Source organism: Babylonia areolata, chromosome 3 (assembly GCF_041734735.1).
Source record: "Babylonia areolata isolate BAREFJ2019XMU chromosome 3, ASM4173473v1, whole genome shotgun sequence".
Classification (NCBI taxonomy): domain Eukaryota; kingdom Metazoa; phylum Mollusca; class Gastropoda; order Neogastropoda; family Buccinidae; genus Babylonia; species Babylonia areolata.
Genome location: NC_134878.1, coordinates 45,078,813 through 45,094,566, shown reverse-complemented (window position 1 = coordinate 45,094,566; position 15,754 = coordinate 45,078,813). Strand labels below are relative to the sequence as shown.

At 41.4% G+C, this 15,754-nt stretch overlaps 1 protein-coding gene across 4 annotated transcripts in view; it reads left to right on the top strand.

The window, feature by feature from the left end:
- LOC143280016 (adhesion G protein-coupled receptor L3-like) overlaps positions 1 to 15,754 on the top strand; it is a 152,051-nt gene that overhangs the window by 107,239 nt on the left and 29,058 nt on the right. For all 4 annotated transcript variants that reach the window (XM_076584465.1, XM_076584462.1, XM_076584463.1 and 1 more), the window contains 7 exons: positions 1,121 to 1,194; positions 4,626 to 4,913; positions 7,482 to 7,659; positions 10,272 to 10,415; positions 12,244 to 12,467; positions 13,607 to 13,656; positions 15,613 to 15,730. In XM_076584465.1, the coding sequence (XP_076440580.1) occupies positions 1,121 to 1,194; positions 4,626 to 4,913; positions 7,482 to 7,659; positions 10,272 to 10,415; positions 12,244 to 12,467; positions 13,607 to 13,656; positions 15,613 to 15,730 (1,076 nt within the window). The remainder of the gene's footprint in view (positions 1 to 1,120; positions 1,195 to 4,625; positions 4,914 to 7,481; positions 7,660 to 10,271; positions 10,416 to 12,243; positions 12,468 to 13,606; positions 13,657 to 15,612; positions 15,731 to 15,754) is intronic.

The following is a 15,754-nucleotide window of genomic DNA, read 5'->3' as shown; positions in this document are numbered from 1 at the left end:
TGTTAAATCATTAGTGACTTTTGCTCTCATTTTATTTATTTGATTGGTTTATTTTTTGCCTCTTTGGTTACCATGCCGAGTATCTTATCTTCACTGTTTGTTAAATCATTTGTTACTTTTGCTCTCGTTTTATTTATTTTTGTTTTGCTTCTTTGGTTACCATGCCAAGTATCTTATCTTCACTATTTGTTAAATCATTTGTTACTTTTGCTCTCATTTTATTTATTTGATTGATTTATTTTTTGCCTCTTTGGTTACCATGCCGAGTATCTTATCTTCACTGTTTGTTAAATCATTTGTTACTTTTGCTCTCGTTTTATTTATTTTTGTTTTGCTTCTTTGGTTACCATGCCAAGTATCTTATCTTCACTATTTGTTAAATCATTTGTTACTTTTGCTCTCATTTTATTTTTTTATTTATTGGCTTCTTTGGTTACCATGCTCAGTATCTTATCTTCACAATTTGTTCAATGATTTGTTACTTTTGCTCTCATTTTTGTGTGTGTGGTTTTTTTTGTTGTTGTTGCTTCTTTGGTTATCCCACTGAGTATCTTATTTCATTTGTTTTGTTCTCTATTTTGCTGTTTTCATTTTTGTTGTTGTTTTGTTTTGTTTGTTTGTTTGCTGCCCCATCATCTGCACTGTTTCAGTGGCATTACTCCTACACGCTCATTTAGATTCCTCCATACATGGCCACACCTGGGTTTGTCCGTCACCGTTCCAGCATCAGCAGTCCGCAGGGAACCATCAGTGTTAGGTCGCCAGGAGGCCACACACCAGAGGAGACCCTGCACTGCTGCTGAGTCACTTCGGTGGTGTTCAGTGGTGCCTGTTCTAATTTAACATACTTAGGACACCACCTACTAAGCCCCCTACTCTAACGATAATAATGGCTTAGTCGCGGAGCCAGACTGAGTGAGAGTGGAGACCGCCAACAACAGCCACCCATGAATCTGCCGACACTGAAGACATTGACAGGACTCACCCCAAGCACGGAAGTGGAGGGGTATCGAAGTTAAGGTCACCATGAGAGCAGGGCATGAAAGGCCAAAGACTTTGAGACTGTTTTGTTTATATTGATGGTGATGATGCAGGAGCTGTTTTCATTGTTGTTGTTTAGGTGTGATGCGTTACAAGTGCCTGTCCAATGGAGTCTGGGACAGGAATGGACCTGAGACAGACCTGTGCCATGAGGTGAGTCATACTATTTTGGATACTTACCCCCCCCGCCCCCACCACTTCCCCCCCCTCCTCCCCCGCGCTCCCTCACCTTCCCCCCGAAAACGGAGTATGGCTGCCTGCATGGTGACGTAAAAGTGCTCATACACGTAAAAGCCCACTTGTGTACATTTATTTATTTATTTATGGAGACATAGCTATGATACATATTCTTGAGGCTCTTCTTCCTCCATACAGTTGAACGTGGGATTTGCCACCCATGAATGATACTTATACATTGCACCTGTTTCCAGAGACCGAACTTGAAGCGCTTTACATACACAGTGTTGCTGGCACAACAAGCTGCCCACCTGTGTAGAGCCGACCGACAGCTGCGTTTAGGTGCTTGTCATTCATTTCTTGTGCCATCAAGACTCGGGCTTCATTCAGTCTCACACAAGTGTGCATGTGCATTTGTGAGCAGACATGCATGTGTGTGGGAAGGCACACGGTCTCACACACATGCACGCGCACGCACATGCATGCATGAAAACAAACACACACACACACACACAAACACACACACACACACACACACACACACACACACACACACACACACACACACACACACACACACAGACCTTAAGTGAGAGCCTTGTGCATTGGTAATGGAAGTTATTTCTTACATGATTATTTCTTAACTTTACTGGTTATTTACTTTCTCATTACTTCATCATTGTTCACATACTTGTTTGGTACCATTGGTGTTGCTGTCATTGTCATGACCATCATCGTCATCATCATCATCAACATCATCATAGTCTTCATCAGCATCAAAACATTCTATTTTTTGTGTGGTGTTTTTTGATTGACAAACTATACAACCATCTACCTGAAGATCTAGTCATCAACCCCATCCACATGTAATATGTGGCTTCTGTTCAAACGTGTGTGTGTGTGTGTGTGTGGGGGTGCGTGCGTGCATGCGTGCGTGCGTGAGAGAGAGAATGAATAGAATAGAATACTTTTTATTGTCATAAAACCTTAAAGTTTATAAGACACAATGAAACATAAACATGAGCATATTAAGAAGAGAAACATTCATGAACAAATTTCGCCAGCCTTGGCTGTATTTCTGTTAGAAGGATCAATTCACTAGGCTTTGCATTTGGACGACATATATTGATTAGGAATCTGTGTCTGTAAGTATTGTACTTTACACAATTGTCTAAAAGGTGAATCTCATCTTCTAAACTGTTACAAGTATCACACAGTCTTTGTTCTTTCGGTGTAATTTTATATCTTCCCTGTTCGATTTGTAAGGCATGGGCGCTGATTCGTAACATGGTCAGTGCTTTCCTGCGTTGTGTATTTGCTGTATTCTTTAAATACAGTTCAATTTTATAATTTGTCACAGCGTTCTTGTAAAATGCTAATTTAGATGAACTGTCATGTTTCTGTTTCCAAAATTTTATATATTAATTTTCAAGCTTCTTGGATACAGCATGCTTTAATCTTTTAACACTAAAAGTGAACTGATTTTTCCAAACATGATCTAATCCAGTGCTAGTTAATACATTTCTTATGAAAAGTAGCCACTGTGTGTGTGTGTGTGTGTGAGAGAGAGAGAGAGAGAGAGAGAGAGAGAGAGAGAGAGAGAGAGAATGTGTGTGTGTGAGTGAGTGTGTGTGTGTGTGTGTGTGTGTGTGTGTGTGTGTGTGTGTGAGAGAGAGAGAGAGAGAGAGAGAGAGAGTGTGTGTGTGTGTGTGTGTGTGCAGTACGTGCATGTGTGATGTGTATGAGTATGCACAAGATTTTAGATTGATATGCACTTCGTATGTATCCTAATTTCTACTGTATCTGTGTTTGTGTATGATTTTCGATTTATGTTCATACCTTGTTATGTACTATCCGCTCCCAATATTCCTTGTGACCCCGGTACACTTGGTAATAAAGACATTATTCTATTCTATTCTACAGGTAACATCAAGAATACACAGATAACATGAAGCATATTGACAGAAAACAACACATAACTTACATAATTGGTTATATCACCTCTGTGAGGTGTGCCGGGGAGGGGGGCGGATGTGGCCTGACCCAACTCCAGTGACCCCAGAAGCTCTATGGCTGTGTGGAGGACCAGCAGCATACAGCTTCCTTTGTTACAGAGACTGAGGTGGCCATCTGATGAACAAGAAGAATAAGAAGCAGAAGAAGAAGCAGAAGGAGAAGGAAGAGGAGAAGAAGAAGAAGGAGGAGAAGAAAAAGAAGCGGAAGGAGGAAGAAGAAGTACAAGGAGAGGAAGAAGGAGGAGGGGGAAGAGGGAGGAGGAGGAGAAGAAGAAGAAGAAGAAAAAGAAGCAGAAGGCGGAGGAGGAGAAGAAGAAGAAAAAGAAGAGGAGGAGGAGGAAGAAGTACAAGGAGAAGAAGAAGGAGGAGGAGGAAGAGGAAGAAGGAGGAGGATAAGAAGAAGAAGGAAGAGGAGGAGGAGGAAGGAAGGAAGGAAGGAAGGACAGATGGATGGACGGACGGAGGGAGGGAGGGAGGAAGGAAGGAATGAAGGAAGGAAGGGAGGGAGGGAGGGAGGAGGAGGAGGAGGACAAGAAGAACAAGAAGAGGAAGAAGTAGGAGGAGAAGGAGGAGGAAGAAGGAGAAGAAGAAGGAGGAGGATAAGGAAAAGGAGAACAAAAATTTACTGATATGTGCTGTTTGGCATCATGAAGGACTAAAGGCACATAAATGTTTGTTTTTGTTTTGAACTGACAGATGATCATCCCTGAAATGGCTTTCTTTGTTGTTGGCTGGGCTGATAATTAACATAGTTTGATTGGTTTCAAACTGGCAGAATCTTGCTGTATGTGACAACTCACAAGACTGGGATCCTTCCGAAATACAAAACTCTGCTGCCTGATTCGTCCTCGGAAAGAAAAGATCTGAGCACATCACTCCTCTTTTGCAACGTCTCCACTGGCTCCCTGTCTCACATAGACTAAAGTGCAAGATCAGTACTCTATGTTATAAATGTATTCACAAATCAGCCCCTTCCTATCTCTGTGGCTGCCTTCACCTCTACGCTCCATCTCGCTCACTACGATCATCTTCGGGTCCACTCTGTTCACGCATACCCAGATTCAAACACTCCACTGTTGGCCGCCATTCCTTCTCTGTCTCTGGACCTTGCGATTGGAATGAACTTCCTCTTTCGCTTCGTCAAGTCTCCACACTCAGCTCTTTCAAGTCTGGCCTTAAAACCCACCTCTTCTCAAAATAGCCTCCCTTCCCTGCCTCTTCCTTGTCTTCAGTTTCTCCAGTTTTAGAGTTATGCATGCGTGTGAATGACTGGCGCGAAAGCGCTTAGATTTGTCTCTGCACAAGATTCAGCACTATATAAATATCATTATTATTATTATTATTATTATTATTATTATTATTCCATTTTCAGTTCTGTTCTTTGTATTCCAGCCCAAACCGACCACCACCACCACCACCACAACAACAACCACTACCACCACCACTACTGCAACCACCACCACCACCTCTACCCCATCCAGAAAAGATGTCTTCGTACCTGTAACCTTCAACAAGGAGGTAACCAATAAACTGGATCGTCTGGTACCACCAGGGATGGGTAAGCAGGAAAAGTATAACCTGACATCATTCCTGCCGAGTGTCACTCAGACCTGGAGGCATCGGATTGAAAGAATGCAGGATCCCAAGGCAAAGAAAGCTGTGGCAGATGGTTTCAAAGAGGTAGGTGGAATCATGTGTGTGTATGCATGTGTGGGTGTGTGTGTGTGTGTGTGTGTGGATGTGTGCGTATGTGGGTGCTTGTGTGTGTGTGTGTGTGTGTGTGTGTGTGTGTGTGTGTGTTTGCTTGTGTGTGTGTGTGTGTGTGTGTGTGTGTGTGTGTTTGCTTGTGTGTGTGTGTGTGTGCTTGTGTGCTTGTGTGTTTGTGTGTGTGCTTGTGTGTATGTGTGTGTGTGTGTGTGTGTGTGTTTGCTTGTGTGTGTGTGTGTGTGTGTGTGTGTGTGTGTGTGTTTGCTTGTGTGTGTGTGTATGTGTGTGTGTGTGTGTGTGTGCTTGTGTGTTTGTGTGTGCTTGTGTGCTTGTGTTTGTGTGTGTGTGTGTGTTTGCTTGTGTGTGTGTGTGTGTGTGTGTGTGTGCTTGTGTGCGTGTATGTGTGTGTGTGTGCTTGTGTGTGTGTGTGTGTGTGTGTGTGTGTGTGTGTGTGTGTGTGTTGTTCTTTTGTTTAATGTCTGAACACAATTGTGATTTTTGGCCCCAAATCCACCCTGTTCCCCACTTGCCCCCTTTGCCTCATCTAATCACTTTTTTTCAAATTCTTTTTCTCCTCAGTTTGTGTTTTTAAAATGAATAAACAGTGAGTGTGTAGGAGGCTGTGTTTGTGAGTGTATGTGTGTGTGTGTGTGTGTGTGTGTGTGTGTGTGTGTGTGTGTGTGTGTGGACTTTGTGTATGTGCATGTGTGTGTGGGTATGTGAGGAAGTGCAGGTTTGAAATTAGTTTGTGTGTGTATGTGAATGTACTTGCGCACATGCATGCATATGCATATGCATATGCTTGAGTGCATGATTGGGAGTACATGTCTGTGTTTGCATATGGTTTGCAATGTATGTAATATATGGATTTCAGATTCTGTACTGATCTACAAATATATAACTTTCTGGTTTCATACACACACACACACACACACACATATCGCTCTGATGACTTGTGCCTAGTCACACACAGTTATGTACACACAGACACACACACACACACACACACACACACACACACACACACACACATGCACGCAACCCTCATGCACATGCACACCACACACACACACAAACTGGAAGACATGAATCAGAACAAGTCACCCTGTCCAATGTCTAAACCAGTCTGTGCTGTCCATAACATGAATCACAAGTGACCCTCTTCAGTGTCCTAACCAGTTGATGCTGTCCCTAACATGAATGCCAACAAAGTGACTCTGTCCAATGTCCAAACCAGTCGATGCTGTCCCAAACATGAATCTCAACAAAGTGATCCTGTTTGATTTCCAAACCAGTTGATGCTGTCCTTAACATCAATGCCAACAACAAAATGACTCTGAAAAAAAAAGAAAAGAAAAAAAAAAGACTCTGTCCGATGTCCAAACCAGTCAATGCTGTCCCTAACATGAATCTCAACAAAGTAACCCTGTCCAATGTCCAAACCAGTCGATGCTGTCCCTAACATGAATCTCAACAAAGTGACTCTGTCCGATGCCCTGACCAGTCGATGCTGTCCCTAACATGAATACCAACAAAGTGACTCTGTCCGATGTCCAAACCAGTCGAAGCTGTCCCCAACATGAGTCACATCAAGGAACCCTTTCCAATGTCCAAACCATTCAATGCTGTCCCTAACATGAATGCCAACAAAATGACCCTGCTTGATCTCCAAACCAGTCGATGCTGTCCCTAACATGAATCACAACAAAGTGACTCTTGTCCAATTTCCAAACCAGTCGATGCTGTCCCTAACATGAATGCCAACAAAGTGACTCTTGTCCAATGTCCAAACCATTCAGTGCTGTCCCTAACATGAATGCCAACAAAGTGACTCTTGTCCAATGTCCAAACCAGTCGATGCTGTCCCTAACATGAATGCCAACAAAGTGACTCTTGTCCAATGTCCAAACCAGTCGATGCCGTCCCTAACATGAATGCCAACAAAGTGACTCTTGTCCAATGTCCAAACCAGTCGATGCTGTCCCTAACATGAATGCCAACAAAGTGACTCTTGTCCAATGTCCAAACCAGTCGATGCCGTCCCTAACATGAATGCCACATCTCCAGACCAGTCAATGCTGTCAACATGAATGCCAACAAAGTGACTCTTGTCCAATGTCCAAACCAGTCGATGCCGTCCCTAACATGAATGCCAACAAAGTGACTCTTGTCCAATGTCCAAACCAGTCGATGCTGTCCCCAACATGAGTCACATCAAGCAACCCTTTCCAATGTCCAAACCATTCAATGCTGTCCCTAACATGAATGCCAACAAAATGACCCTGTTTGATCTCCAAACCAGTCGATGCTGTCCCTAACATGAATGCCAACAAAGTGACTCTTGTCCAATGTCCAAACCAGTCGATGCTGTCCATAACATGAATGCCAGCAAAGTGACTCTTGTCCAATGTCCAAACCAGTCGATGCTGTCCCTAACATGAATGCCAACAACAAAGTGACTCTTGTCCAATGTCCAAACCAGTCGATGCTGTCCCTAACATGAATGCCAACAAAGTGACTCTTGTCCAATGTCCAAACCAGTCGATGCTGTCCCTAAGTGAAGAACTGCTGAAGGATGACACAGCCTGGAGCAATATGAGTGCGACGCAGCAGCGACACACGGCGGCTTCCATCCTGGACTCTGTGGAGAGGTCGGGGCTTCTGGCAGCCTCCGCCATGCCCGTCGGCGCCTCCAACACCACTCGCAAGTCCAACCTTTGTGAGTAGCTGTTTTGTTTGTTTATTTTATGTTTGTTTTGTTTTATTATATTTTATTTCTTTTTGTGGTGGTATTTTCATGATTATTATTATATTATTGTCACTGTTATTCTTTTTTTTTTTTTTTTTTTTTTTTTTGGCCCCATCATCTGCACTGTTTCAGTGGCATTACTTCCACGCCGCTCATTTAGATTCCCCCTTACACAGCCACACCTGGTTTTGTCCGTCACAGTTCCAGCATCGGCATCTGCAGGGAACCATCAGTGTTAGGTCGCCAGGAGGCCACACACCAGAGGAGACCCTGCACTGCTGCTGAATCACTTTGGTGGTGTTCAGTGGTGCCTGTTCTGATTTAACGTACTTAACAGCCCCCCATGAATCTGCCAACACTGAAGATATTGACAGGACTCACCCCAAGTACAGAAGTGGAGGGGTATCGAAACTGAGGTCACCATGAGAGCAGGGCATGAAAGGCCACAGATGTCACTGTTATTCTTAACTGTAGTTTTTGGTGGTGTTTTTTTCATGATTATTTTTGTTTATTGTCACTGTTCTCCTTAGTGTAGTTTTTGGTGGTAGTATTTTCATGATTATTGTTGTTATTGTCACTGTTATTCTTAGCTGTAGTTTTTGGTGGCAGTATTTTCATGATTATTGTTGTCATTGTCACTGTTATTCTTAGCTGTAGTTTTTGGTGGCAGTATTTTCATGATTATTGTTGTCATTGTCACTGTTATTCTTAGCTGTAGTTTTTGGTGGCAGTATTTTCATGATTATTGTTGTCATTGTCACTGTTATTCTTAACTGTAGTTTTTGGTGGCAGTATTTTCATGATTATTGTTGTCATTGTCACTGTTATTCTTAACTGTAGTTTTTGGTGGCAGTATTTTCATGATTATTGTTGTCATTGTCACTGTTATTCTTAACTGTAGTTTTTGGTGGCAGTATTTTCATGATTATTGTTGTCATTGTCACTGTTATTCTTAACTGTAGTTTTTGGTGGCAGTATTTTCATGATTATTGTTGTCATTGTCACTGTTATTCTTAGTGTAGTTTTTGGTGGCAGTATTTTCATGATTATTGTTGTCATTGTCACTGTTATTCTTAGTGTAGTTTTTGGTGGCAGTATTTTCATGATTATTGTTGTCATTGTCACTGTTATTCTTAGCTGTAGTTTTTGGTGGCAGTATTTTCATGATTATTGTTGTCATTGTCACTGTTATTCTTAACTGTAGTTTTTGGTGGTAGTATTTTCATGATTATTGTTGTCATTGTCACTGTTATTCTTAGCTGTAGTTTTTGGTGGCAGTATTTTCATGATTATTGTTGTCATTGTCACTGTTATTCTTAGCTGTAGTTTTGGGTGGCAGTATTTTCATGATTATTGTTGTCATTGTCACTGTTATTCTTACTGTAGTTTTTGGTGGCAGTATTTTCATGATTATTGTTGTCATTGTCACTGTTATTCTTAGCTGTAGTTTTTGGTGGCAGTATTTTCATGATTATTGTTGTCATTGTCACTGTTATTCTTAGCTGTAGTTTTTGGTGGCAGTATTTTCATGATTATTGTTGTCATTGTCACTGTTATTCTTAGCTGTAGTTTTTGGTGGCAGTATTTTCATGATTATTGTTGTCATTGTCACTGTTATTCTTAACTGTAGTTTTTGGTGGCAGTATTTTCATGATTATTGTGGACTAACTGGAAACACTACAGGAGTTAGTAGTCTTTACTTGCGGTTTATGCATACCTAGGAACGTGGAAACCAATTTAAAGAAACAAATTTTAATGCCCCAGCAATGCTGTGGGTGCAGGGTGGAATGAGTTAAACATAAAATTAAAAAAAACAACAACCAAACTTACATCCATAAATCAACACAGACATCCAGTCCAACACTAAAAATTATGTTCAGACAGACAAAAATCTTCAGACACTCTCATTGTACACATCACACACGTGGTTGGCTGAGCTTTTACCACAAGGACGCTGCTCTGCTCGCCCGAACCATAGCACAAGAGAACTGAACCACTGACCATGGTGTTGTGTTTTTTTGTTGTTTTTTCTCTCTCTTGTTGTTGTTGCCCTTGCATCTACATCGTTTCAGTGGCATTACTCCCATGCCGCTCATTCCGAGTTCCCTCTTACATGGCCACTCCCGGGTTCATCCATCACAGTCCCAGTGTGGGCAGTCCACAGGGAACCATCGATGTTAGGTCGCCAGGAGGCCACACACCAGAGGAGACCCTGCACTGCTGCTGAATCACTTCAGTGGTGTTCAGTGGTGCCTGTTCTGATTTAACGTATTTAGGACACCACCTTCTAAGCCTTCCTACTCATGACAATAATGGCTCAGTCATGGAGCCAGACTGAGTGAGCGTCCCTCCCAGAGTGGAGACCGCTACCACATCCCTCCAACAACAACAGCCCCTCACGAATCTGCCGACACTGAAAGACATTGACAGGACTCATCACAAGCACGTAAGTGGAGGGGTATCGAAGTTGAGGTCACCATGAGAGCAGGGCATGAAAGGCCACAGACTTTGGGACTTTTTTGTTTGTATTGATGATGATGATGATGATGCGGAAGGACCATGGCGTTGTTTGTTTGTTACAGTGATGAAGGTGATGAGAGTGGACGCCAGTTCTGGCCAGGCAGCCATGCTGGATGACAGGTCGGTGACGGGGTCAACAACAAAGAAGGTCAACCAGTTCGCCATACCCAGTAAAGTACTGAATCAGGTGGCTGGTTACAATGGAGGTACAGTTGTGTATGTGTGTGTGTGTGTGTGAGGGCGGGGGGGTGGAGGGGGGTGAGTGGGGAGGGGGGGGTGAAGGGAGGTTGTGATGTGTGTGTGTGTTTGTGCATGCATGCGTGTATGCATGCATGCATGTGTGTGTGTGTGTGTGTGTGTGTGTGTAATTATGACTCCTATTTTCAGTATGGTTGAGAGTGATTATACTTTTGTGTACATATGCTTGAGTCTGTGCATTTGCATGCTGAATTTGAAAAAAAGAAGGAAAAAAAAGGCAAAAAATTATGTTGCTCCATCTCTTTTCAATTTCTGCAATTTTCTAAATGGTAGTAGAAATATACGGTTGAAATTCAGCAAGTTTACAAAATTGTGAAGTCTTATTTGATTCTGTTGTACAGCTTTTCCCAACTTTGATGTCTGCATATATTTCACAAGTTGGGCCTGTCGTTTGTTAAACAATGTTGTGATCCTTCATGCTTTACTTGAAGTTAAAGGTTGATTTAATTTGAAATTGTGTGTGTGTGTGTGTGTGTGTGTGTGTGTGTGTGTGTGTGTGTGTGTATGTGTCATACACATAGACATACACTTACGCATGTACACATGCATGTACCACACAAACGCAGAAGAAAAAAAGAAAAGAACACGTAATGACAATGATATGTCTGTAACAAACACTACATATATCTCTTTTAATTATTTGGCTTTCATTTCAGACGCTGCTTTGAGTGGAATGGTTTTTTTTTTTTTTTTTTTTTTTTTTTTTTTTACAATATTTTCAATGTCTTAAACTTGATTTTGAATTTATGTGGGATGAGGGAGATGTGTTTGAATTAGTCTTTTAAATTCTGGTTGTTTTCTCTCTGTAGTGGAAGATGCTACTGGTCGTTGTATATTGTTTGTTTCATACTATTCTCTGTATTGTATACATGTTTTTGGAAAATTAAAAAAAAGTTAAAAAAAAAAAAAAAAAAATTGTGATAAATAACCTGCAAAAAACTTATAAGAAAGAACACAAATATTATGAATACATATTATAAATATTTTTTTGTATTCATTATAAAGTAATAAAAATCCGAAACTGAAAAAAAAAAAAAAAAAAAAAAAAAAAAAAAAATGGTTGTTTTACTTGTGCTGTTCATAATTTTTCGGGTTCTTGTTGACTGATTTTCATGACTGACGGAGTATTCTGCTCTGAAATGACTCTTCACAGTTGGTTGAGTTATAATCAGCATGATAATGATAAGTTTGCTGATAAGTTTAGTAATTTTGCCCAAAGTGCTTTATAACACAAGTTCCAGTATGGATACGTTACAATATGTTATACCACCTGTCAACAATTTTTTTATTTTTTTATGTGCACATAGAGTTGACTTCTACAAGATTTTCTGCCTTATAAATATTATTACTAGTAGTAGTATTTTTATGTATTTATCTATTATTTTTTATTTATTTATTTTATTTATTTATTAATATATTTTTTTATTTTTGATGTTTTATTTTATTTCATCTTATTTTATTTATTTAGTTATTTATCTATTTATTTTTTTAATCAATTGATTAATTAATTTTATTTTTATTTATTTATTTATTTTTAAATTTCATTTATTTATTTTATTTTATTTTTTCTCAAGGCCTGACTAAGCGTGTTGGGTTACGCTGCTGGTCAGGCATCTGCTTGGCAGATCTGGTGTAGCATATATGGATTTGACCGAACGCAGTGACACCTCCTTGAGCCACTGATACTGATACTGAGCAAAACTACGAACTGTGACAGGACAGTTCACCAACTGTACAAAACTGAGGACAACAGTATGATTTGACTTGATTTGACAGACACAGTTCCCGTGGTGTTTGTGGTGACGAGCGACATCAGTGAATGGATGACGCCGAAGACCATTGTTGCCACCAGCCCTGTCAACGATAACGTCATCGATGCCAGACCCCCACAGGAGCCCACTCGCCGGCTGGTGAACACTGATGTCGTGTCCGTGTCTGTGTCGAAACGACGCGTGAAAAACCTTGTGGAGCCTGTCACATTTCTCTTGGAGCACAGACAGGTAGAGGAAGCGTACTGTTGTTTGTTGGAAAAATAAAAGATTGTGTGTTTCTGTTTTCTTTTCTGTTGTTTGTATATATTCCTTTTTTTTTAAAGAATAGAATAGAATAGAATGATAGTATTTATATAGCGCTGAATCTTGTGCAGAGACAAATCTAAGCACTTTCACACCAGTCATTCGCATGCATGCATAACTCTAAAAAGTTAAGAAACTGAAGACAAGGAAGAGGCAGGGGAGGGAGGCTGTCTTGTGAAGAGGTGGGTTTTAAGGCCAGATTTGAAAGAGCTGAGTGCAGAGACCTGATGAAGTGAAAGAGGGAGTTCATTCCAAATGCAAGGTCCAGAGACAGAGAAAGAATGGCATCCAACAGTGGAGTGGTTGAATCTGGGTATGTGTAAACAGAGTGGATCCGAAGCCGATCGTAGAGAGCGAGATGGAGTGTAGAGGTGAAGGCAGCTACAAAGATAGGAAGGGGCAGATTTGTGAATACATTTATAACATAGAGTGCTGATCTTATACTTTATTCTGTGTGACAGAGGGGGCCAATGGAGATGTTGCAAAATACGAGTGATGTGCTCAGATCTTTTCTTTCTGAGGACGAGTTGGGCAGCAGAGTTTTGTATGCTTGTTTGTATGCAGAGTTTTTTTTGTGTGTTCATACGGTGACTTCTTGAGATGTGCAGGGAGAAAATTGAATATGAAAAAGATGGTGAGGTCTTTTGATCTGTTGATTTTTGTTACTGTTGTTGTCTTTGTTCTCTCTCTCTCTCGCTGTCACAGATATTCCAGATGCATGGGCTGGCACTAACACACACACACACACACACACACACACACACAACACAACACACACACACACACATTCTAATATCACTTCAAGTGGAACACACACGCACGCACGCACACACGCACGCATGCACACACGCACGCACGCATTCTCTCTCTCTCTCTCTCTCTGTCTCTCTCACACACACACACTCACACTAGCATATACACACCCTTTTACCCACCCACCCCCTACACATAAATACATGCACACACAAGCGTTGGAAGTCACACAGGTAGGTAGCTGTTACAAACCCAACGTGGGGTATTTGCTTCAACAGTTCAAGTTTTCTCTGTCCTTTTCTGATCCACAGACGGAGTCCGTGGAAAATGCGCAGTGCTCTTTCTGGGATACAGACCTTGGGTAAGTCTATACAGAAGGACTATGGATAGCGATTGATGGCATCTCACAGTTGTGTAATTAGTGCATTATCTTGCCAGTGTTTCTGTGATAGAACCCAGACTCACAACTGTAAAAAGGGTTCGCAAAGACAGATTTCAGACATATACACAATAGAATATCATTTTGTAAAGCCATTTTTACTTGTTAATGTGAATCATTCTGTAAAACAAATTATATCAAAAATTTGCTATGGAGTTTGGATATTTGTAGTCTTTATTTTAGATACAGGACTTCTACAGATTGTGATTTGTTGTACCAACTCTGTAAAGACAAATTGCACAGTTTGGTTTGTTGTGTCCAGTATTTGAGAGTATAAGAGAACAGGTAATCCCAAGAAAATACTGCAGACAACTGTATGGTCTTTTTACTGGCTCCGTTCTCCTGATGGCATCAAGGAATGATAATGTGGTGAAATTTTTCAGTATGTTTTTATGTCAGTCTTTCAGAATCATGAATAAAATGATTCCATAGTACGCTATTGTTTTACATAGATACATTTTGGCATTATCAACATTTCTATTTGCAAATTGTCCATTTTGCCACCACCCTTCCCTTCATTTGGGGCTGTGGCCTTTTCCTGAACAAACCATTTCTTCTCTTTCTCTGGGGGCAGTTGGCAGAATGGTCAAGACACTTATCTGCCAATACAGTGTCTGCGAGGGTCTGGTTTTGAATCCTGGTCTCGTCTTTTCTCCCAAAGCATGACTGGAAAATAAAACTGAGCATCTAGTCATTCAGAAGAGACAATTTTTTAACCAAGGTTGCGTTTGCAGCACAGACTTGGTGCTCTGAAGAAGAACCCATGGCAACAAAAGTGTTGTCATCTGGCAGTATCCTGTAGAACAAAATCCATTCAGATAGGTCTGCAGATACGTATGCATACAGTCAAGGCCTGACTGAGAGAGTGTTGGGTTATGCTGCTGATCAGGCATCTGCTTGGCAGATATGATGATGGCATGAGTACTTAAACAGCGCATGTCCTCGGTTGGAGACCAAGCACTTTACAGACATGGAGATATGGTGAAGCGTGTGTGGATTTATCAAAATGCAGTGACACCTCCTTGAGAAAATACTGAAACTGATGCTGATTGACAGATTGTTGTTGTGTCACACTGGCTGAAACTGACATTGATTGACAGATTGTTGTTGTGTCACAGCGGCTGAAACTGACGCTGATTGACAGATTGTTGTTGTGTCACATCAGCTGAAACTGAAGGTGATTGACAGATTGTTGTTGTGTCACAGTGGCTGAAACTGATGCTGATTGACAGATTGTTGGATTGTTGTTGTGTCACAGCGGCTGAAACTGACGCTGATTGACAGATTGTTGTTGTGTCACAGTGACTGAAACTGAAGGTGATTGGCAGATTGTTGTTTTGTCACAGTGGCTGAAACTGACGCTGATTGACAGATTGTTGTTTTCTCACCGCGGCTGAAACTGAAGGTGATTGACAGATTGTTGTTGTGTCACAGTGACTGAAACTGACGCTGATTGACAGATTGTTGTTGTGTCGCAGTGACTGAAACTGAAGGTGATTGACAGATTGTTGTTTTGTCACAGTGGCTGAAACTGACATTGATTGTCAGATTGTTGTTTTCTCACCGCGGCTGAAACTGAAGGTGATTGACAGGTTGTTGTTGTGTCACAGTGACTGAAACTGAAGGTGATTGACAGATTGTTGTTGTCTCCCCTGACAGCGGCTGAAACTGACACTGATTGACATGTTGTGCCACAGTGGCTGAAACTGACGCTGATTGACAGATTATTTTTGTGTCACAGTTGCAGAAACTGACGCTGATTGACATGTTGTTGTTGTGTCACAGTGGCTGAAACTGACGTTGATTGACAGATTATTGTTGTGTCACTGTGGCTGAAACTGACGTTGATTGACAGATTGTTTTTATGTCCCCTGACAGCGGCTGGTCAACGGAGGGCTGTGAGGTAGCGGAGAGCAACAAGACGCACACAGTGTGCAGGTGTGACCACCTCACCAGCTTTGCCGTGCTGATGGACATCACGGGAACCACCTTGGAGGTGAGCTTTCCAGGGTTCAGACCC